The 23,968-nt window shown below is 39.9% G+C and overlaps 1 protein-coding gene across 1 annotated transcript in view; it reads right to left on the reverse strand.

The window, feature by feature from the left end:
* Positions 1–23,968, reverse strand: part of stxbp5l (syntaxin binding protein 5-like) — a 132,812-nt gene that overhangs the window by 7,793 nt on the left and 101,051 nt on the right. Inside the window, exons 19-24 of the mRNA XM_035676870.1 lie at positions 22,017–22,085; positions 20,672–20,737; positions 14,964–15,068; positions 10,269–10,322; positions 7,340–7,519; positions 714–815 (exon numbers count right to left, since the gene is read on the reverse strand). Coding sequence (XP_035532763.1) covers positions 714–815; positions 7,340–7,519; positions 10,269–10,322; positions 14,964–15,068; positions 20,672–20,737; positions 22,017–22,085 — 576 coding nt within the window. The remainder of the gene's footprint in view (positions 1–713; positions 816–7,339; positions 7,520–10,268; positions 10,323–14,963; positions 15,069–20,671; positions 20,738–22,016; positions 22,086–23,968) is intronic.

A 23,968-nucleotide genomic window follows, 5' to 3' on the forward strand; every position in this document is an offset into this window, starting at 1 on the left:
CATGTATTTACACACACACAAACACACACACGCAAACACAGACACACAAAGAACGCACACACATACACTCATTGGCAGTTGCACCAAATTCAAAAACTCCTTTAACTCTGTTTGAGTGCTACCCATTCAGGTCCTCCATTGTGTACTTAAAGCCTCCATCATAAAAAGTATTTCTGTATTGCTGCATTTCTGAATTATTCAGAGCCAGGCAATGTGCAGTACTGCATTCCCAGCCTAATGTTACAGAGTGCAGACTTTATGTAACAACAACTACAGATGGGTGCAAAGCCTGGCGCACACATGTCAGGCTAAAATGAATCCTTAGGGTGCTGCTCCTGTGTTGCAAGACTTGCAGGGTAAGGGGGAGGAGGCTAAAATGAATACAGTTTTGACAGATGTTCAATGTATGCCATTTTCAGGAAAACTTCGAGACATTATGAGAACCAAAATCCGTACAGGCTTAAAAAAAGACATCCACTATTTATGGGGGGCTTTGGGGATGTAGTGTACTATAAGTTAAAAAGTATACTGCCAAAAAAACATACACTGCTATAAAGATGGCATTACCCTACTCCTAAACCTCGGGATAACCGCTTCTAGTCAAGTTATAGACGAAACAGGGCCACAAGACGGACTGACATACTGACTGACGGACGGACGTATAATAATCAGCAGGACAGCAGTTAATGGGTTTGTGGCCGAAGCTCCCTTACCTCTCTCGCTCCAGCAGTAGGGGGCGCTGATGTGGTGCTCGTCGTGGGAGTACATAGTGACTCCATGAAACTGCTGAAGCATTGCCCTCCTGGATGCATAACCTACTAATGCCCCACAACATGAACCCCCATATAACAAACCACACCCCACCATTGCCCCAAAGAAGCACACACACACACACACACACACACACACAACACAACACACAACACAACCAGCCACCCCAGCCAAAGAAAAACAGACGAGGACGGACAGGACTGTACAGTAGAACGAGAGAATGAGAGAGAAAGGGAAAAGAGAGAAAGATGCAACTGGAGTGGAGAGATTGCTTTAAAAAAAAAAACAAAGACAGAGAAAGAGAGTGCAACTGAAAAAGAGGCTTCTCATCTATGTTTCTGGTGGCCACACAACCTCTACTCGCTTATCCACCTTCTCTCAAAACCCTTTTTCAGCACCATCTGCTCAACTAAACACTTTTGGCAAGAGTAGCAGGTTTCTACCCCTCTAATGTCATGAATAACTCTGATACAGCACGTCGGCATGCAGTCCAGTGTGGTCGGTAAAGAGCTACTGTACAGCAGTGTTGCATGACAACCAAAATTTTGATACTACTTTCTTTGATACTGTCGCAAGTGCAAAAACACTTGGAGTGGACCCCAGTTTACAGACTGCACCAGTTTACAAAACTAGTACAAGGAGTCAACTACAGAATTAATTCAATACACAAGTGACTTGAAAACTACTACAGAAATGCTCAGATTCTGGTTGTTGGTTGAATTTCTTGTTTACCACAGTATCAGTGTATACCACATTATTAATATATTTGGATATTTTTTTTAGTACAAATTCTGGTGTCGTGACAACAATGATGTACGATGCCGCTGGCAGCCACAAAGACAAAATAGCCTTTTGCTGTGAGTCTGGGTAGCAGCCATGTGTCGCTGGAGTGTGTTTACGCTGTATGACAGAGCCTGTGGGGTGCTGGCTAATGAAAGTCAGGCACAGTAGTACTCTGACAGGACACAGGGACCCCTGGGGGGCCCTTACAGGGAGCTAGAGGCTGGCGAGGCAGTGTCAGGGAGGTGATAAGGGAAGGCAGACAATCTGACGCAGTGAGACAGACAAAGTGCTGGATTTATACAGTGGTACATGCACATACACCCACACACAGTGTAGAGAGACAAGGACAAACACCTGGAGACTCGCTTAACTCTTTTTTCATTTCTATGTACCACCAATGACTGTGTACAAAGCTTTGTGTGAGGTTTTATTTTAATGCCAATAAACACATACACATAGATGTATCAGATTCCAGTAATTGATTGTGTGCTTAATTGGGAATTGGGAATTGGGAAATAAATATTTTAACTTAAAATGTAACATTCTAACAATGTAGTTAATAATTGCAGAGATCCAACAGGGACAAACCATAAAATAGCAGACCCACTGCTTCTGTACCTGGTTTTTACCCTGCAGTAAAACATGGACGTAGGTGTGTGTGGGTGTGGACCTGAGCATCTGGCATCTGGCCAGGTAGTCACTGAGACACCTCAGCCCTGTCCTATGGTGCAGAAAAATATATTCTATTTTACGATTTTATGATGTTATAGGATTCTTTGTTATGTGGGTTATACTTGACTTAATTTCATTTACACTGAGGGTCAACAACTATCTATCCTATATTTTTATCGATCGTAAACAACCGCTCACATTTGCGGGTATCATACAACATTCTAACAGTGACATACAATCTCGTCTTCAATATTTAATATTTGTGCTGCTTAACCAAGATGGGCGTTATGGAAATGTTTACTGTACACTGAGTCTGGCTTCCCCTGCCATTTCCCTCCTCTGTTTCCTCTCCTGGCATGCAGGCCTCATTAATATCGGCCTCATCTCTTGCACCGCTTGTTGACCTTTAATTATTCCAGTGAGCCTGCTGGCTCTTCACTGTGGTAACTCAGTGCAACTGATAAACAACAATGCCAAAGGTAGGAAACAGATAGAGAATAGGCAGTGGCGGTCTGTTGAGAAAAGCAACTGTTCAAACACAATAAACCCACATTAAAGCTGCTGAAGACTAAGGACATTCTGAATTTTTCCGTTAATTTCTTTCTTATCGCATGCATCTCCTAGTGAGTTATCTCATTCATGAGATCATTGCATGTAATTTGACTACCACAGGGGTTCTAAAGTGATGGATGTGACCACATAAAAAGGAAGGGGGAACTGCAATGCGAAAACACTAAACTACAGAATACTTCTTACCCAGAACATTAAACTGATGAGTGCTTAAATCAAAGTGCAGCAACAAAAACAGTTTATCCTGTATATTGCATCATATAAAAATGCACTGCATCAAATGTTTGACTGATCCAGTACAATGTGCCAAAGAATCTGAAATACGGACAGGTTAGTCTGCAGTAAATCTGTTCTGATATGTAAAACAATGTGGCATGTGGAGGGTACAATATATCTATTACACTGCATGGAAGTGATGAAAGTGTGCTCAAAAAACTTCACAGCAAGCTATCTATTAGGTTATATAATATCATGTGTGCCAAGTTTGGTCAGAGGGAGGTGTGTCCTGATTGGAAGGGATTTATATAATGACATTCAGATGAGTGATTAGACAAGTTTGTCCCAAAATGTGAATGGCCAAAGATCTCTTTGACACACAGGAAGATTCTGTGGGGTATCTCATGGACTTATTGCATGCATTGGGTGTGTATAGACATAGAAAAACTACTATGATAAAGTACAAAAGAGAAGAGCTTTAATTCTTTATGCTTCCCCCGAATTTCCGCTTAAGACAAAGGACACAAATGTGATGTCATGTCAAATTGTGGATACTGTGATTACTACTGTAAATTAATTACAGCCATGTTCTCCAAGTTATTTCAGCACTATGAGAGCAGAGGGACATTGTCTACCAATGAAGCACCGGAGGCCAGGTAGTTATCCTTTAGACAGACAGTGACATGATGTATTTAGTGCCAAACCGACTCTCGAAGAGGTGTTTTTTTTTTTTAGGCTTGAAAAAAACATTTTATATATACACATTTTTTTATTTTTTGCTTTACAGTTGAATTTCTGACAATGACATCTTGAATAAAGATGGGGTTTAGTAAGCATTTGACATTTCTACGCTGATGTGTATCTAAGTAACACGGCCATTGCTAATGTTAAAACTTGTAACCTTACTAACCTTATCTTTCATGCCAACGGATTACAATGACATGCTAATACTGCCTATGGTTAGGATTTAGCACAATGTTATCAGTCAGTGAGTTTGGTGGCTAGTAGGTACATCCATCTCTGTGCCCCTGTATGAGAGATTATGCCTTTTGGTTATTTTAAATATCAAACACCTACCTTGTTAAATCCTAATTCAAAGTTTCATGTTAAATTACTTATGATGTCTGTCAGACAGTTTCTTCTGGATATTTTAAGAGGTTATAGATGCATTTAATCAACTGTGGAAAAGAGCGATTTCTACCATTGTCTGCATTGGTTTAGTTGATAATGTCGCTGTAGCCCAGACAGTGGCTTTAATAAAACATTCAGCTTATGCTAATGAAAAAATGCCTCCCTCTCGGCTCTCCAGGTCACTGTCGTATAATGAGGTTGATGAAGATGGCAGCCTGAATCTAATTGCAGAATTGGTGTAAAAGGGTCAAGTGTGACACAACAAACAGCACTGCACCTATCCTGTTCATTATTTAGCATAAATACTTTGCACTACAGCACAATACATAATGTAGTAACAAATGGGTGTCAAAAATCTTCATAATTTTATAGCACAGCATGGATGTAAAGAGAATGTGATTTAGGAACAAGCTCCTGCTTTCAACTGCCAAGATTTGCAACCGTTGTGCTTCTTTGTGTCTGATGTGCGTGCAGAGGTGGCTACAGTAACTGTGACATTTTGGGAACTGTCACAGTGTTGAGTCTCCTATGGAGTTATTAGCCTGTCGTGACCTGACAGAGACTTTCTGTTAATCTGACAGAGCCCTGACTAAAAGCAAATAAAGACAAGACCATGAGTTAGTGACCCGCACAGCCCGAGCTTTCCAGAAGTGTTCTCTCCTTCAGGACACAAGTTTATATACTGTATGTAAGATGCATCAACGCTATATGAAGGCAATGGAGTGCTGGTCGTGCACCATCACGTCACGTTTTGTGGATTATCCACTTCTGAAACCTGCAATCTCTTCAGCCAGTGTCCACCACCCTCAGAAAATCACACAGCAATGTGAATAATTGTAAAGGCTTAAAGTGCAGCTAAGCTCACCAAAATGTATTATTACTATTTATATTTATTTTTCTACTACTACAAAATATCAAGTTCTGAGGGCAAGAGAGAAAAATAAAATGTCCAACATGACAAAAGAAAGAGTGTCCTTTTGAGGTAAAAGAGTGGTATGTCTCATCTTTGTCTGAGTGGGATGATGTTGTTTATTCAAAGTCAATAGATGCCCTGCATTGGTTGGTGTCTTGATGTCCCCTGGCAGTGACAGACTAAGTGCAATATTTAATGCACACTGTAATCAAATGCTGATGTACAATCCTGACAGAGGCCATTTTCTGTGTCAGTTCTGAGGTCAGTATCTCAAAATTACACTGTGGGGATTGTCATTTTAAGTCCTCACTTGACAGCATGTAATTTTATCAACCTTTGTGGTTTTGCTTTGGCTGTCACTTATGTGAGAACAGAATTGCAAAATATACCCAACGACAAGGCTCAAACATGACCATGCTTCTTTTAAAATAGTAATCAAATCTTCAAGGAAGACATTGTATTACATGTTGAACATGAGGAAGCTGTTTTATTAAGGCCTTCATAGGGTGTTTGGCTTAATTCAGATAAACCAGTGATAATATAGAAATAAAGTAGCAATATAAGCACTGAAACACTTTGGTATCACACACACATAGACACAGAAACATATTTATACACCCACAAATACTCACATTTCCTTTCTATCACACACAAAGGCATATGTACACACACACACACACACACATACATACATACACACACCACACACATAGCCTGCTAGGTCAATCCATTTTTAGATGGTGCAGGTCAGTGTCAGGGTGTGAATTAAAGGACTTCAAATGGAAGAAAATAAATGTCAGATTTGTCAATGAGAATGTCAAAATGCCAGAGTGCAAATCATGCTTGAATGGTTGTCTTGTAGTACTTATTCCACTATTTTATCTGTGTGCATACAGAAAAGGGCTGTTTGAAAAAAGAAACACAAACTAAATTAAGATGATGTAATGCTTCCCTCGACTCAAAGTTTTGTGGATTATGAGAAAGACGGGAGGTGTGGCCACACTACATAAGCCTCATGGGTGCTCCATTACCTAGTTTCCAAAAAAACAAAACATTCATTCATCTATTTATGAGGAGAGCCAAAAATATGACACAAAAAAAGGCAGAAAATATTACTTAGTTGTCAGGAAACAAATCTGTGAGATTCATTGCTAAGACACCAGAGCTGCTTTTACAGTTAAATAGATGACAAGGAAGAAAGGCACTGTAGAAGTAAAAATCAATTGGTTAAAACACTTACAGTTATATTGCAGCAACCTTCAGGCCTGGGACATGGTCGACACAAGCAACAGTATTAAGGGATTCAATGCAAGGGCTGTTTCTTGCATTCAAGACAAGCAGAACCTGTCGTCCAAATGTTATTGCTAATGCAAGCTGCAGAGTTCCAACATATGTTTAATGTGGCTAAATGCAAACACTGCTCAACAACTGTGAAGAAGTAGTTGATGAAAACAGCAGTGATAGTCATTATGTTCATATGGTAACTAGGTGTCTGACGGCAGATCACCAGTTACCTTTGTGAGCAACCATATCTTCTAAGAATTATGTTCATAGACAATTTGCAGTGACTATTTATGTTTTGGAGGATATTAACAAATTTGATCATTCGCTATGCCCCTCACTCCGCATTTACTGTTGCTACGCCTGTCACGCTTTCTGTTCTCGCATTGGCACAGATGCAGTTTACATTGATAACGCTGGCAGACTTGTCACTCCATATTCTTAGGAATTTCTAAAACCAAAGGACACACTGAAATAAACAGTTATCAGCTACTAGCTCTTTAAGCTAACATTAAGTTTCAGCTGACTCGTTTAAAAATGTTACTCTTGGAAAATATGCACCAGTTACTATTGTAGCAGATAACTGCTTGTAGTAAGCTAGGTCAATGCAACTTGAGCAGTCAAACACAATTCCTTACTCTTCTGCTAAAAAAGACATCAAACTCTACAGCACCATGTACACCGCTTCAACAGATCGACATACCCACAGTGCCTAGTTCTGGATGCGAAACCATGATTGGGCAATCACTGTGCGGAGAAGGGCAAGCAGTCAAATCTTAAATGTCTTTGCAAACTTCCACTTACAGCATCCGCCTTTGAAATCAAAAAGCACAATTTAGGTTTTTTATGCTGCTAACTTGCATTAGCATACGCTTGTCTTGTGTGAACTATGTATCAGGCCTTAATCCACTTACCCCTGGGTGAGAGGATGGCATGCACTTGTTGGGAGGGAGGGTATGTTATAGAGGTTTAGGGATGGGAGTTGGGAAGACAAGCACACACCTTCAGTGTGGGACACAGGCAAAGAGATCTCCATGCAAGCAGCGGACTGGGCCTTGCGGAAGGGCGGTCGGCCAGGGCCTCTGCGGGTAAGCCGTGGCCCCTCGGGAACCATCGGGACGCGAGGCTTCCCCGCCGAGCACGGCTGAGAGGTGGGGCTAGTGCAATGTCCATTGACATGATCTGTAACAACGGCAAAGCATTAGCAAACAATATAAAGATGGAAATAAAACTTTCAAACATATTCTAATCCACTGCTGCAGTATCCATCTTCATAAGTCATTTAGTCTAATGATGAGCCATGAAATTTGTTTTATCTAGAAATCTTCAAATGAGGGGAGAGAATTTTACTTATTTATAATGCAGTTTTGTCTGTTTCAAGGAAAGAGCTGGAGTTTTCTCACCCTATTTGGAGATTTTGCCATCCGTTTAAAATACTGCTACTCAGAATTATACTACACGACCTATGAAGATGGATATTTTTGCAGTGCAAGACGAGCAAGCCGATGTAGAAAATCAGACTGTCAAAAAGAAAGATAGTATTGAGGGAGAAAGGGAAAGCGAGAGTGAGTGACAAAGGGCTGGAAAGTGATTTGAAGTAAGTATGAGCAGGGAGGAGAAGGAGATGCTGGGGCAACAGAAAAAAAGAGGAAAATGCAGAGGCAAATTGTGAGTGCTGTTTCATCCAGTCAGTGCCAGGAAATACAAAAACAGGCTTGTTTCATCTCCACTTTGTTTCTTTTTTGCTTTTTGAATTGTTAGGAAACCTCTTTTTTTCAGCAGAAGACCAGAAGCCTCATAACATCACTGGCTATGGCAAAAAGCTACAAGTAAACATCAAAGGAAAAGAAAAAAGAACAAAATCTAATGTCTGCTTTTTAATTGCATTGCAAATGAGTACTCCGGTTAAGTTGGTTGGGCCACACTATCAGCTACAAATGGTGGTGACAGGAAGCACTTGTTACTTTCTGGAACTGTAGCCTTACATGGCCTCCCCTCAGGGACTGAGTTTGTTGGAAGCTTTGTCCTTACTTGTGTGTGTGGGCAAAATAATTTGTTTAGAGCCAAACCTTATTAAGGAGACAAAGAAAAGCCAGGCAGGATTGTGTGGATTGGGTGCACTCTGTGGTTCTTTGGTGCCCGCAGTTTAATCGGCAAGACTAAAAAGCTGCCAAGACAGCCGTAATTAACAGCTTCATATACCTACGCCTGAGTACTCTCATTCTCACTTGTCTTGAGAGACGAGTAAATAAAACAGTGCCCTTTTATTTAATGACATCCCTGTGGCAGTAAAACCAAAGCTAAGACGATTTGGGATTGACAGCGAGGCCAGATTGAACCTTTCCCTATCTTTTTGTTACCTTTCCTCCCTGAAATTCTACAATTTATATCTTATGAGGCCTGAGGATAATTGTGTTAATAGTAAAAACACTAGACAGTGTTCCCTTGTCATGGTCCTCTTAGTATTTGGAACTGATCGTCTGTCTGTCATATCAAATCTAAGTCTCCCATTCAGCCGGTTGATGCACAAATGATTCAATTTCAAAGTGAAGATGAAAAACTCCAGGGTGCCACCCAGTCCACGTGCAACACTCGTCCAGTTTCACAGCAGGACTGACCCGAGGCAATGCAGCGATTGAAAATTGCAGGTGGCCAACCAATAACCAGAGTAAAACCACAACACTGCTGTGTATCTGTCTAAATGTTTTGTTACTGTGAATTTCAAAAAGAGATGCAGAAAATCAGTCATTTGCCCCGAAATGTTCTGCAGGAAACTGGTACATAGCAGAAAGAATAGCACTGTACCCTCACACACACACACACACACACACACACACAAGCACACACACACTCCCGCAACACGCGGATTCCTGCACTTATTCATCAAGAGACACGCACACAGAGTAATACTCTCTGTCAGAGAACAGACTGTTCCAACAAAATATTTTGTTTGCATAACCCACAGCTGTTAAGAAGTTCATAATAGCTATTAACAGGCTAAAAGATTCATTAAGTGTTTCCTCTTTTACTGACGTCATGCATCCTATTGACACTTCAGGGGCATGTTTGAACCGCACAGGAAACTGAATGAGCTTAAAATGGTTTTGATTATACTAAATGTGTGACGAGGAAACCAAGGGTAAGGTTGATCGTTTCAAAGTTGAATTTTAAAATCTGAGTTAATGTTCCCACTTTCAATATTGCTTCAATGAAATATAACACAGCGTTGACAAAATAAAAGCATTTTTTTAAATACCTGTCAAATAAAGAAAGTTTATTAGATGAGGCAAGTCACAGGAATAAGGAGGCACTGGCACATTTTGTGTTAAAGAAGCACAAGTGTTTAAAGGGGACAGCATGTGTGACACTGCAGAAGCAGAGCAAAGGGAAACCTGAGATTGTGATGTGTATGTAAAGCAGTTAGAGATGTATGGGGGGAATGCTCAGTATCTGCAATACAGATGGTCCAGTAAAAATGGAGAAAAGACTGTTTAAGAGAGAAATGATCCAGTTACAATGAAAGAGGTAGTGAGTGATCCAATCACTGTAGAGCAAGGCTGTCAATGGAGGAAAGGTTGCGTAAAATCAGAAGATGGTCCAATCATGATAAAGCGATAGAAAACCTCAAATTTAAATATGGGCATGAGTTACAAATCACCTTTAGAAACACTTGCAAAATGTAGAAGAAAAAATACTGAAATTTAAATCAAATCAAAATACATTAAGGGGCAAAATGGACAAACACTTCAGCCGGACAGTCTCATGGGCTGGTAAACAGGAGTAGAGAGTGACAAGGAAACTGAAAGAAGAAAATTCGAGTGAGAATAAAAAAATTCTAAAGCAACATAAAAGCCTAGAAAACATGATAAAAGCAGAAACTAAATGACTCAAAGGAAATCAAGTGAAAACTGCTGGCTTTCGCCTACCGTACCAAGATCAGTCTTAAGATCTGTTGGCAGACTTAACTTTCTGCCGGGTCCCTTTACTGAAACAAAAGAATAGGAAACAAAGCACCAGTTAATCCCTTCAAATAAAAAAAATAAAAAATAAAAAATAAAAAAATAAAGTAGGTGTAATCTGACAAAAACAATGACAAACAAAAGTGCAAAAAAGACCTCAAACCAAACAAAATGGAAATCACTCAAATGAACAACGAACCAGAACATGCAAATTGGTGCAGTTGCACACGGCAGGCATATTTCAAAATGCATGCTCCATTGTTGTCCCAGGCCAGCTATCTTTGCAGAATCAGTGATATACTAGGCGAGTGTAAATAACATAAATAAATAATATCTTGAGCGTAGTATTTCTTGCAACTCAAAAAGGTAAGAATAACATATTTAATTTTACTTGGATGACAAACTTGAGTCCCACTCTCTAAGAGCCAAAGATCTGACTGAAATATATCAGTTTTGCATAAAATCTTTGTTTTAAATTTGCTTAAATGTCCCATTAAAATCAGATTTTCTATGGCCTGGGATGTCTGACATGGAAGCACAAATAAACAGGGTGACACCACAGGGTGTCAATACAAAAATCACAGTCAGACACTGGTGGCAAAAAAATAACTTGGTAAAACATTTTGCAAGCATTTTGCAGTAAGTAGAGAACTGCAAAGGTCGAACTTGAGATGCTATGAGTCAGTTTCCCCCTCAAAAAGAAGGCAATATGTTATTGTTTCTTTGTGTTGAATGATTAACTCGACATGTGGAAGACACGGGATGGTGTTTAAATGACTCTTGATATATTTTGTGACCAGGAGGAAAACAGCATGACCATGAATTTACATTCCTTATAGATCTGAACACTTACTTTAGATTTGGAAAATTCCTCATTCAAATCAATATTGATTCAATGATGATTCCTTTGAAAAAATGTTGACTTAAGTTTCAATCCTTCTGCCAAAGAGTACCATAAAAGAAAAGAGTACAGCAGAGGACATGGAGCCTACTGCAGGAAATGGCAGAACTTTTTTATTTACTGTAATGTAATACAGTTTATTCCATACAGTTTATTTGCTGTGAAGGACCATGTAGGCAGCTCAGTATCAAAAGGTCATTTTGAGGAAAAATATATTCTCTGTATTGCAGAGGAAATTAGAATATTATGGTATTTTAATTTAATATTTTATTATTTATTATTTCTGTTTCAGTTTTTTCCAGGAACAATTAAGCCTTCCACATTAGTGTTCGCAAATAAGATAATAGATTGGCTCTGTGCATGCGTTTTATAATGAACTGTGGTGACCAGATGTTGCTGCAACCATACAAAATGTGCAGTGTTGTGAATACAAAAACAGAGAAAATGTTCCCATAATAAACCTGTTACATTCACATGTTCCTCTGTTTAATAGCTCAGTGGCTGCAATAAATGCTTAATTTTAATCAAAAATAAACAGCTGGGATTAATCTGATGTCCTGGAGGGTTGTTTATTGTGAATATGAACAATAACCAACCAAACAGCATGTGCTACCATTCATTACCGTTTTTTGTTGTTTTTAAGGCATGCTCACTCAACCTACGTGCATGCAGGTTGAGAAACATCACAATTTTGTGTCTAAATATGACAATTGTAATAAGTCTATGTTCATTAATAATATTATTATTAATAATACACTTCATGTGCTTTCTTTTCATGGCTGAAGTACCTTTTACTCCATGCTGGTATCTTGTTGTTAGTATCTTTACATGACAATAATAAAACACTTGTATGATAACAGTTTATGTTAGACTAGGCCCATTTGTGACCTCAGTAGTCCACATGTTACTCCTCTGTGATCTGGAGTAAAAGCAGTGTGTTGCACTTTGAAAAACATTTTTTTTTGTGATCCTGCAGATGTCTACTGTCTGAAATGATAAAACATTTTGCCGAGGTCAAGTTGCTTAAATTCAACATTTTCACACACTGCGCTGTTTCGCTTTAATCTCTAACTCTGCTGTGCTAGCCTTGAATATGTTGGCTTTAAAAGTTGGTTCCCCATGGGCAGAGAATTTATCATTTCAGGTGGACAACAGATGCCTGTGAAAATACCTCTGAAGATGTTAGATTAAGATTAAGAATCTATATCCATGCTAGCAGCACTTTAAGGTGATGCTTTGAGCTGAATGATCACGTCATATTAACATGTTCTTCATGATGGCAAAGTAGAGCTGTGGCTGGTGGAAATTAGTTTTGCAGGTATTTAGAGCTGTAATGATTAGTCAATTTTCAACTATTATATTAATGGCCAGCTATTTTGATAATCGATTAATTGTTTTGAGTCAGAAAAATGTCTAAATTGAGGACATCACCTTGAGCTTTGAAACAGTGATCAGCATTTTCTGGACTAAACAACTAATCGATTGAGAAAACGATCAACATATTTAGTGATAATAAAAATAATCATCAGTTTCAGTCTTACAGATATTTGGTCATAAACCAAACTACAGGACAAGTTAATATTTGGACCTGATGATGGTTGAAGTTATTACAATTTCACTTAAAACCACAAATATCGACCTCATGGTTGTACTAGTTGAAAAGTCAGAAGGTTCAGTCAGTAGCCTTCATCCTTTGGGGAACATGCATGTTGGGGCCAAATTTCATGGAAATCCATCCAACAGTTATTGAGATATGTCAGTCTGGTTGACCAAAGTGGTTGACCAACCGGCCAACTGACATTGCCATCCCCAGAGCACCGCCGCTAGCATGGTAATAATGAGTTGATTTTTCCATTAAGATCCGTGTAAGGAATTTTATGTGACTAAATCATAGTAATGTACAGAGTTCTGAGGTCACAAATGGGGCTAATGTTGGAATTGATCAGGCCACAACACTGATAAACGTATAAAGCAAGCTGAAGTCATATTCATCAGCACCGCAGCTGGCCACACAGTGGGCACCATGCAGTCAGTTAGAGACAAGACATTGATGAATGTTAGCTGAGAAGACAACAAGATGAAATTGTGGGTTTATTGACACACAGTCAGACAGACACACACAGACACTTCCAAGTGCCACAGTCCGGTAAAAAAGCATGTTGCCATTTAGTGACAAAGACATGTGAATCCAGTGGAGGCATAATGATTAACGTCACAGAGAATGAAGCACTAGAGGCACTGACGGAGTGAGGAAGAGAAGTACCCAGCTGGAATACAATCCCTTCCTCTTCCAAAGCCTGCCTTCCTTGCAGCACTGCCACTGAATGATGAAGGTTTCAAGTTCAAAGCCCAGATCTGGCACATACAACAAACATCACAATGTCCACCCCCTGCAGCTGGGGCAGAGAGATAATGCAACACCAGCAGTCATCCGCACAAAAGCATGGAACACATTGACAAAGCAGTGACAGACAGTCTACTCCTAGAAACACAGCATCGGTCAGCTTTTGTACACTGCAAGCAACTTGATTGGGTCATTCTGTTGTGGCATGAGGTGGTCTGATTGCATTTGTATAGTGAACTGCACCTACAACATTTTGATCATCAAAAATTGGCAATGTTTTATTGTATTTTTAAGTATTCACTGTGATTTTATGATAAACATATTGCTTATTTGGATTTGCAATTTGGAAGTCCCTTTGCACTGCAGTTCAACCAGCAGGAGTCACCGGTGCAGGAACAAGGATGAGAACTCTCTTCCCACCTGCCAGCTGTGTACCCCCTGTACAGGTTTCTTTTCCTTTATCAGGTTTGTAGCCAGTGCCACTTGGTTTTAAATGTCCTATCAATCCTGATGACAGATGCATCTTCATGTTTTGCAACTTTTACAACAGCAACTCCTGTTGAAAAGGCTCACACATGTTCTCCAAGGAGACATGAATGGGTTCATCTCTCTTTGGAGCCCTGTTATAGACTTTATTGGAGAAGACTATGCGGAAATCATACCAAAAGGTTTTGCAACTTTGGCATCTGAGTGATCTGTGTACACTGTGTACATTTCATTGTCATAGTAGTTATAATATGGAGGATGATGATTTAGGTTTGTGTTTTGTTCTTTGTTTTTTCTTTAGTTTGTGGGGTTTTTCTTTTTTTCCCTCTAACTCTGATTGATTGTATGACCTGCCGTTGTCTGGGTCTAGTATTTGTGTTTGTGTTATGTATCAGTGTGCAACACTGAGTGCATGACCTATATAAACTGAAAATAAAATGATTGAAAGAAAATATGCATCCTTCACCTATTTTCTTTAGACATTCACCCTTTCATATTAAAGTTGAAGTGAAACAGGAAAGCTTTGAATAGTTGTAATCAACTTCTCATCCATTCTGCACCAGCAATTGATATCTGTTCTTCAAGAAACTTGGGGAAACATATAAGCTAAAACATACGTTTTGCTCTTGGCACTCACTGACTAATTTAAAAAAAATGGTTTTCAAGGTGGACAAATTCAATTAAATCTGTTAACCTAAGTTCCCCATTTCTGTAGCTCTGTAAGGTGTGAATGTGCCTCTGGTGTTTTGCTGATAGTGTTGCTTACAGTGTGGATGCAGAGTTAGCATGCAGGGTGCAACATCGAACCAACCACCTGTCCAAAGACAACCCAATTATCCCAGCTCCCTCCCTTGTTGCATTTTTTGCCATACAGTAAAAAATCACAAGCAGATGTCCATGAAGAGGCTGAGATCTGTGAGACATCCCTCCTCTTACCATTGTCCAGTAAGTAAAACACTGGACTGCAGTGGCTGGCTCTCAGACTGGCCACAGGCTCTGGCAGGATGCGCGGGTCATTGTGAAGGGAGGTTGGGTAATGAACTGGAATAGGAGATCCAACAGAACAGACACAGACTTTTCAGGGCAACAGGGGAGAGACATACACAATGGGTGAACTGGGGAAAAGAGAGACTTGCAGGTAACAGGAAGGAAAACAGTTGAGAGGTTATGAAAACAAAAGGATTAAGAAGGTTACGGTTCCACCAGCAATATGATACTCACAAGTTTTGACAAGCACAACTATCACACACACAACAACACTACTACTATTACTACTGCTATAACTACTATTACTACAGCTGTCCACCACTACTTCTAACAGCACCACAATTGCTTGTCAGGTGTTTGTAACCTTTAAGTCAGGCCTCTGAATCTCTTAATTTCTACTGTTTCCACCAGCTCAATACAGGCAGTCAATCCTCCAACTTTATTACACACATGTCACTGTGGCCTTAAAATGGCTCAAGGAATTTTTGATTTTACCACTTCTAAGTTCCAACAAGGCACATGCACATGTTTCAAATGAACAACAAATAATTTACCCCATCATTTCAGTCATCAAATATCTGACATTTAATAAGGACAAATGTTTGTTGAAATGACATCAGCCATGATTGTAATACAAACTCAAATTAGAGCTAACTTTGGTAAACCCGACAGCAGAGTGCTAATACTCGTGCCCTTTTTCCAATGCTCATGTTTGGTTTCCAGCACCTGAGGCTGTGGCTGAAAAGCTTCTGACTGCAGAAACATGACTGGGAGTGACAGAAGACTTGCTCTGCTGACAGGCTGTTGGAGTGACACGGCCAGCGTAGACTTTATTCAAAGTGTCGTTGCTACCCTTACTGCAGCAACTCTAAAACTAAGTAAACATTATGTTTGAAAGGTCATTCCTATGAGATAATAACCCATACACACAATTCAAGATTCCAAGGTAAAAGAAAGCCTTATCTTGAGCTACTGATTACATCAATAACCACACATACGCACTTTGTGAATGCTTCAACATATCATCTAACTGCAAGTTTTACAGAAAGCGCCAGTAAATCATCAAAGGCCATATTTTTGTATATGCTTTTGTGAAACACAAACTGGTTAGTTGTGACTCTGTATTCCACATGGCTAAAGTTTACACAATGTAAATCATCAAGAGCATTGGAGATGGTGGCATCCTTATATTGACATCATAAATACAGCCTATGCAGTTTCTTGGCAACAACCACCTGTCCTCACCAATCCTCTCTTACCACCCAAAACATGGTGTGACACATCTTTGTGCATCATTGCTGATTGTCCAAGAAGTGGTCTGAGAAAACACCCAAAACACAGAAGCGTAAACAGATTTATGGGTAGTAATATAACGCATGTGTATTATAGATACAGTAGTTGTAGACAGTGCACTAGCAGGGTTTAGTTGCTAAAGTTATTTTAAGTTTTATCAAACCACCTTGAGTTGCATGGAGCTGAGCAGATGGCATCAGTTCAGCACACGGTTTCAGCCATCACCTCCTCCTTTTCTCCTGTGACATGCTCACTGCTAAATATATCCTGCTGGGTCAGGCGCCGATCACTGGCCTCTCAGCTTGTTAGTCCATCTCATGACTGGGCCTGGCCAAGTCAGCCTTGCTACAGCCACAAGTCGCATAAAGCTCCCAGAGGACATGTAACGCATAACCCCAAACCAAAACAACAAACCTCAGGACATGAAAAAGAAGACAACGGGAAATATGTGGAGGGAGACAGCTTTCAGACAGGAGAAGGGCCAATTACGGGGCCTAATGACAAAAGGAAGATAGGAAAAAGGGAAGGGAAGATGTGAAAATGAGAGGAGAGAGACGCCTGGAGTTATTGACACACAGGGTGAATCAGGACGATGGCTGGCTTCCTTAATAAGCTGTCCACTGTCTGTATATGGCCATTAACAGACACAGCACACCTGGTGTGCCAGGGACAACTAGACAGCCTCTAAGGGCCATAGAGAAGGGTGAAGTTGATATTCAGCAGGAGGAAACGAACCATGAACTCTTCGCTTATCAAGCGGAGCACAGCTGTGCTTCTTTATTTGTCTCTAGCCATAACCGGTTTAAATGTACTTTACATCACTCTGGCATTAATATTAAAGATTTTTTTAAACTGACAAAAAACAAATGTCAGGTCACACTGCTATTAACCATTGTTAACATTTCCATCTTGATTGAAGATTGTGATTCTGAAACTGCCTATTTTTCCCCTCTGGCTAAATGTTAAAGCGAATCAGACACTTCAGATCACACTGCGTCGTGCTGTGTCTGTCCCTGTTCTTTTCATCTATCTCTCCATAATTCTTCCTTTCTTCCATCTCACTAATTAGCAAATGACAGAGCTGTAATTGGACAGAATGACCATGACCTAGTCCACATCACAATGCTGAAAGACTCTGCCAAGACAAGCTGAGAACATCTTGTCCTGGTTTGGTTATTCTGTTCTTATGCTCTCCTTAAGAGGCCCAGAGGCAATGCTGGGGAGTTCTCACACATGTGAGAAGAGACAAAAAGGACAGTTTTTAAAAAGAGAAGCTCAGGGGTGAGACATTTCTTTATCCTGGACAATACTGACAATACTATAGCAGAGACACCTATAAGTCAGGTCCAGTTTATTTATATAGCCCATAATCATTGCCAGTAAAAACTGTCACTTTCCACTGAACAAAACATAGACACTCTTTTGATGTGTGCGAGAAACCTCAAAAAAGGAGGAGAAAGTGAAAGGGTCAAATATTTATATTTTGCCATTTTATTTGGCTCAATGCTGTGATGTGCCTTCATGGCTGAAATGCACCAACACTGCTCACTTTACCACTTTCTCATCGCACAGACTGGGACAAAGCAGCTGAATGTTTGAATGTGCCAAAACTCTCAGGACCTGAAGGAGTAATCTCTAATTTACTGAGTTATTGTTGAGTCACAATATTCAGCCTCCTGCGGACACGGTGCATCGGTCTTTCTATGCTAGTTGGCAACAAAATGCTTACTTATGTGCTATACCTGCAAATAAGCATCAGTTGGAATATTACTATACTATTTTATTTTGTACCAATTCTGATGTTGACTGATTTTCTACAGCACAACCAAGTTCTATGTATACTTTGCACAAAAAAAGGTTATGTACTTTGTATTTCTGGATCCATCTATTTACAGCTGTTTATCTGCGTAAGAACTGTGATAGCAGCAGGCTAAGCAAAGCAACCTGGATGTCTTTCACCCCAGTCACATTTTCCAGGCCTTCCTGGGTTAAAGTAAAGCGTTCTTAGGCCACAAGGGATATAAGTAATTCCTCCTGTGTATTCTGGTCTGCTCCAGGGTCTCCTCTTAGTTGGGCATACCCAGACCACCTCCACAGGGAGGCATTAAGGAGGAATCTTTAACAGATACGGTTCTATTCCAAGCTCTTCCTGGATTCCTGAGCTGCCTGGCCCTCAGGGAGAGCTCACAAAGCCCTGCCTGCAGGAATTGCCAGGTTATTGGGGACTTCTGTGTGTCTGGGTGACTGGGAGGATTTCCCATGGACATTGTCCCAGGTGAGTGGCTAGAATAAGAGTCATTCAAAGGCTTGGACCCATGAGGCCCACGTGAGCACAGTCCAACAGAGCAACATAGGGCCAAATGGGCTCACAACCTGCAAGGACAGGGGTAAAGCTCTGGCACACTGCCAGCTGGGAAGCGGGAACCAGAAGAGGCCTTGGTGGCCTGTACCCTGTCAAATTATTCTTTCAGAAGCATATAAAGTGCCTTAGTTGTGCCAAAAATCCCAAAAGCTTTTATTCTCTGTAAAACACATCAGACTAATTGAATATTTGCACACAATGGCACCACTTTCATGCCCCACCATTCACATACTCCTCGGGATAAATGGATGAATTTATCACCAGCTAATGATGTCTTATTGCACAAAGATCAGCTGTGGCCTATCATTGTTTCTGAGAAAAACACGGTTTCACTGTATCCCTGCTTAGTTCAAAAAGATAATATTTGAAGTTCCCAAACATCCCCCATTTCTCACTTAGGATCACATTTTCCCCGAACTTACACTACTTATTTCCAAGTTTCAAATAATTCTCCTTCTGTCTGCAGGTTTAACAGATTGAGTGCTGTTTCTGGATGTTCAAAAACACACTGTTAAATTGTTCTTCTTTTCCTTGAAAACCATCTGAAAGCACAAATTAGTCATCAAGGCAAACATTACACAGCAATATGTGTCAGGCTTATGATAATGAAACGGGCTCTTCACATACAACACCAGTTTGTGGGGTTATTTTTATTTTAGGGGAATACATATTCAAACTGAAAATTATAAAGTTTTTCTATCAACTAGTACTTAATATATCTATCATCTGTTACATATAAGAAATATTACCATTAAATCTAAGCCGGTTTGAAATAAATTGTTTGGAAACTAGAGCCTTATAAAGCACATAGGGCCTTGAAGACAAACACCTATAAACATTTACACACTCTCTCCATTTGACCTTTAAGTTCTGAATTTGCTGAGATAAAGTGTTTTCCCATGACACACACAAAAGCACTTGCTGGAAAATCGTTCTCATCTCTCTCCCTCCATTATGCACTGTTTCTTTCTTTGCAGTAACAAACACACTCTCTTTTTAGCACACAGACCACACGGCCCTCAACATACTACAAACAATCTTGGGTTTAAACTTTCATCCATTGCAACCAACCTTTGTTCTGTACCCAGGGACCTGTTACATTATCTTCTGATCTGTGATATTCATCAAGAACCACAGATCCTCTCAAACTGTAGCTTATCTCTTTCACTCAACTTCCCACCATCATATCTACCATTGTACTATATCTCCAAAGTGTGATCCTGAGACCTGAAGCGGCCGACAATATAATGAATATATAATAAATATAACATTAATACAAGCATTCAGGACATTTAGATTATATGCTTCACTCCCCTCTAAAGAGGCATGTCTATTTCATTATACATCCTGTAGCATTTAATGCTAGTCAAGTACTGCTACACACTAACATGCCAGCACATATATAACTGACAGCCATGCACAGGAGGTTTTTATAATATATTATGGATGATAAAAATAAATATTTAACTAGCTGTGAGAACTCTTCTGATCTGATCTCAGACAGATATTTAAGCCTTGGCGTTATGAAATTATGCAGGTTACTATCACGTTGTCAAAAGCAGGTTAACACCCGTGCTGCAAACTGTAAACATGTGATTAGGCTTGCTCTCTTTAGCCATCCCTAAGTGTTGCTTTCTTAATCTTTTAATTTCTGTTTCTCTAAACATGACCTGCTGCTGCTTCACAACAAGGGCAGAACACACCACATAGTCTAAGGGAAAAATAAGAGCTGGACGAACAAGAAAGTCCACTCAAGAGGTAGTCTGCATTACATTTTCTCACCAACAACTTTCCACTGAAAGGGTTTTCAGCACTTCCTGCACTTTTTTAAAAACTTTTAATGTAAATGAAAGGTGAAGATGCCCTAGTGATGGGTGAGGGGTCCACAGGCTGCATACTGAAGGCATAGTTCACGTTTAAAGACAATGGCATCACAGTGCCAATCACACAATACACTGGCAGTGCGTGTGTCTGTGTGTTTGTGTGTGTGTCAGCAGGTTACCTGAGGTGGGCGACTTGCTTCTTTCCATATCAATGGACTGCTGGTTGTCAGAGAGTTCAGTAAGGCCTGCCGCAGCCAATGGCAGCCGAGATGAAGAAAAAGTAGAGTACACATACTCTGTCAGATTGTTTTCACCTTGTCAGACATATAGACTTCACAGAAGTCAACTTGGATGATATCAGCCACGCAGAGCCCCAAGAAAGACTACAGGTTATCAGCAATCTTTGGATTATCATCTTTGATAAGCCCCATAATCAATTTCCATTAGTTTATTCTAATTATTTGTGAAGGTGTGATTTTATGGGGATCAAGGTCTTTACAATTATTTGACATTTTAGGATTAATTTTGTCTTCCAGGATTAGAGTGACTGAAACCTGATGTGACCTGCACTACAATCGGTTCAGTAAAATTTTATTTCCATATTTTCCAACCAGATTGTATTAAAATGTCAGCATGACCATAGTCATGCATCTGCAGACTGTAGTGCAAGTCTCGTGATAAAGTGGTATATACAATCAAAATACAAAACAGTACAAACACAAACTTGATCAGGATTGAATCACATCTGATCGCATGCACCAAGCACAAGCCAAAATGAAAAAGTCATACCTACTCCCTTCTTAAAACCACAACAAATGCTGAAATATCTAATTCCTGTTCATTTTAGTCTGCTGACTACAGATGCGGGGTGTTTAAGCTGTGTTCATTATGGCCTCATTAACAGCCTCACTGAGTCGTCACAGTTCAAAAATGTTGGATTAATTTAATTATTTTTTCTCCAGTAAAAGTTCCCAGCAAAACTTCTTAATGCAAATTTTTCATTTCCACTGGCTTTACAAATGATTGAAGACATTCAAAGGGGCCCTGATTAAACCTTTATCGTAGTATGAAATTAATAATTCCTTTGTAATCATAAACTAAAAGTGCACATTTTAGTTTCTCTAGGCCCAGTGGATGAACAAGGCTTTATTCACCCCACTAACTATGCGTCAGTTAAAATATACATCACATGGATCATATAATATTTATAACTGCCTTTGCTTAACTGACTCAAAAAAGTGGCTCTCTTTTTGCAAAGGACATACCGTTAGACATGGCTGGAATAAAGCAGTTCTGTTTAATATGGAAAAGTGCAGATATGAAACAACCACTTTTATTCCAATCATCTCTTTGATTTGTCCCATTGCTTTAAATCCACATCATCCCATTCCAGTCCCTATGGCAACCATCCCTATCAACCCTGCTATCCTAGTGAGTTCCACCAAAACACTAACCCAATCCTCCAACCCCCCAACCCCCCGCACACAAACACAGTCCCCCAGCCTTTAGGAAGGCTCGACTTACTCTGATAGGATGTACGGATCCTTTTCTTTGAATCTGAATAAAAGTTAGACAGGCCACGCATGCAAAACTCTGTCAGGCAGGCCCACATGCCCACACCAGCAGCCACAGAGTCACCAAAAGGTGGGAGGAGGAGGAGGAGGAGGAGGAGGAAGAGGAGGAGAGGGAAGGAAGGAGTGTTGGAAAGGATGGAGGGCCAGAATAAAGAGTGAGAAGAGTAGTTAGAAATTCAGGTTAGGTAGAGATGAGAAAGGGCGGGGAGGTGGGAGAGAAGTGTTAAAGTAAGGTGGGACAGATTGGGAAGGGGGTAAAAGAAAGAAACAAGGTAAGGAAGGAACGAATGTGAGGTTAAAGTAAGTGAGGAAGGATGGATGGGAAAGGAAATTAGTAAATCAATTTTAGGACGGAGGGGAGGAAAAAGGAGGGAAGGGGGAGAGAAAAGAACACACAGGCTTAGTGTGGAAAAGAAAGTGAGAGCAAGCAGCAACCATGTTAGTGTCAGGGGAGGACAGAAAGATATACCCACAACTGCTGCAAACCCCAGAAATGCTTATGCGACTGGTCATTTGCGCAAACTAAGTTAGCAGGCAGCATATCATTACTTACAAAGCATGATCAAAATAAATATCTTCAAATAATTGGTTTACATTGCAATTTGTTACTACATACTATTTGCCATAGTCCTACTGTCCTAGCATGTTCAGACTGGAATCAATAATGCATCACACTATAACTAGAGAAACACACCTAAAATGAGCAATAATTAAGGATCATTTTATGAAATGAATATACTAACTCTGATTTGACATATATAGTATACACATACACATATGTGTGGTGACAACAGCTATAAATGTTGTGGAAGGGACATAAAACTATGTTCTAAGAATTTGGAAAACTAAAAAAAGAGAAGAGGCCAGCAGGTTAAAAAATTTGCCGTGTATTTTGCTTGGCCTTTTAACAGGTTTTTTCCTCTGTATTATATTAACTCCAGCATAGCAAGTGTTCAAGATCATAATACTACCACCACCTGGGGTACGGAGAAAGGGCATAGTTTCCTATTTTTATTCTTCCGTCCGTCTCAAAATTGATTTTAAAGACCCAACACAGTTAGACTTTTACAGAGGAGGAAGTTGGGAACAAAAAGTGCTGTCGTAGTCAATAAAAGCACTTATGCGCCAGTGAGTAAAAAAAAAGCTAAAGCCCAAAGTCATCCCTCCACCTACCTTGATATTTTCCTTCCCACAAATCTTGAATACAGGTAAAGCATTTGCAGCTAGACTTGTGGGAATTATGTAATAAGAAAGCTCAGTACTTTATATTGCCTAAAGGACCATAGACATTTGAAATATTAAACCACTGGAGCTGCTATGCCCTCAAATCCAGAGGTTGGTGTAGGGTGAAATAATACAAGCGTGGCTTGTGTTTTAGGCAATTATTGCTGTACAGTTGGGCTGAATATAATTTACAGTGGGTAAGTATAAATTAGAGGCTTCAGAGACCATCAGTAGCAGAGAAAAGAGAGGCAGGGGTCAGGAAGTACAATGAGACCTCTGTGGCTTTTCACTACAGCTCTATGCTCAAGCAGGACTAAAAACAGAAAGGACGGAGAAATCAAACGACAACATGCATAATAATGCCAAAGTGGAATGACACGCAGCCTGTTAACATGCACTTCATATCATAGTGCAGATCTGTGACAGGCATATTGAGATGGACGGGTGTTTTTGTCTTTGTATGTTATTGTGAGAGAGAAAACGAACAAAGAGAGGAGAGAAATAAGGGTGGACTGATACAGTTTTTAAACACTGATATTGATACCTATATTTAGATTTTATCTCTAATATTAATATCTCTAGATCTGACAATTTCCATGTCAACATGCTCAGAATATTTAGATATGTTTTGTGTTTACAGATAATTGTTTACAGGTAATTTCTACCAGGGGAAAAAAA

This window comes from Morone saxatilis, unplaced genomic scaffold (assembly GCF_004916995.1).
Source record: "Morone saxatilis isolate NCDOM2014 unplaced genomic scaffold, NCSU_SB_2.0 Contig5, whole genome shotgun sequence".
In the NCBI taxonomy this organism is placed as follows: domain Eukaryota; kingdom Metazoa; phylum Chordata; class Actinopteri; family Moronidae; genus Morone; species Morone saxatilis.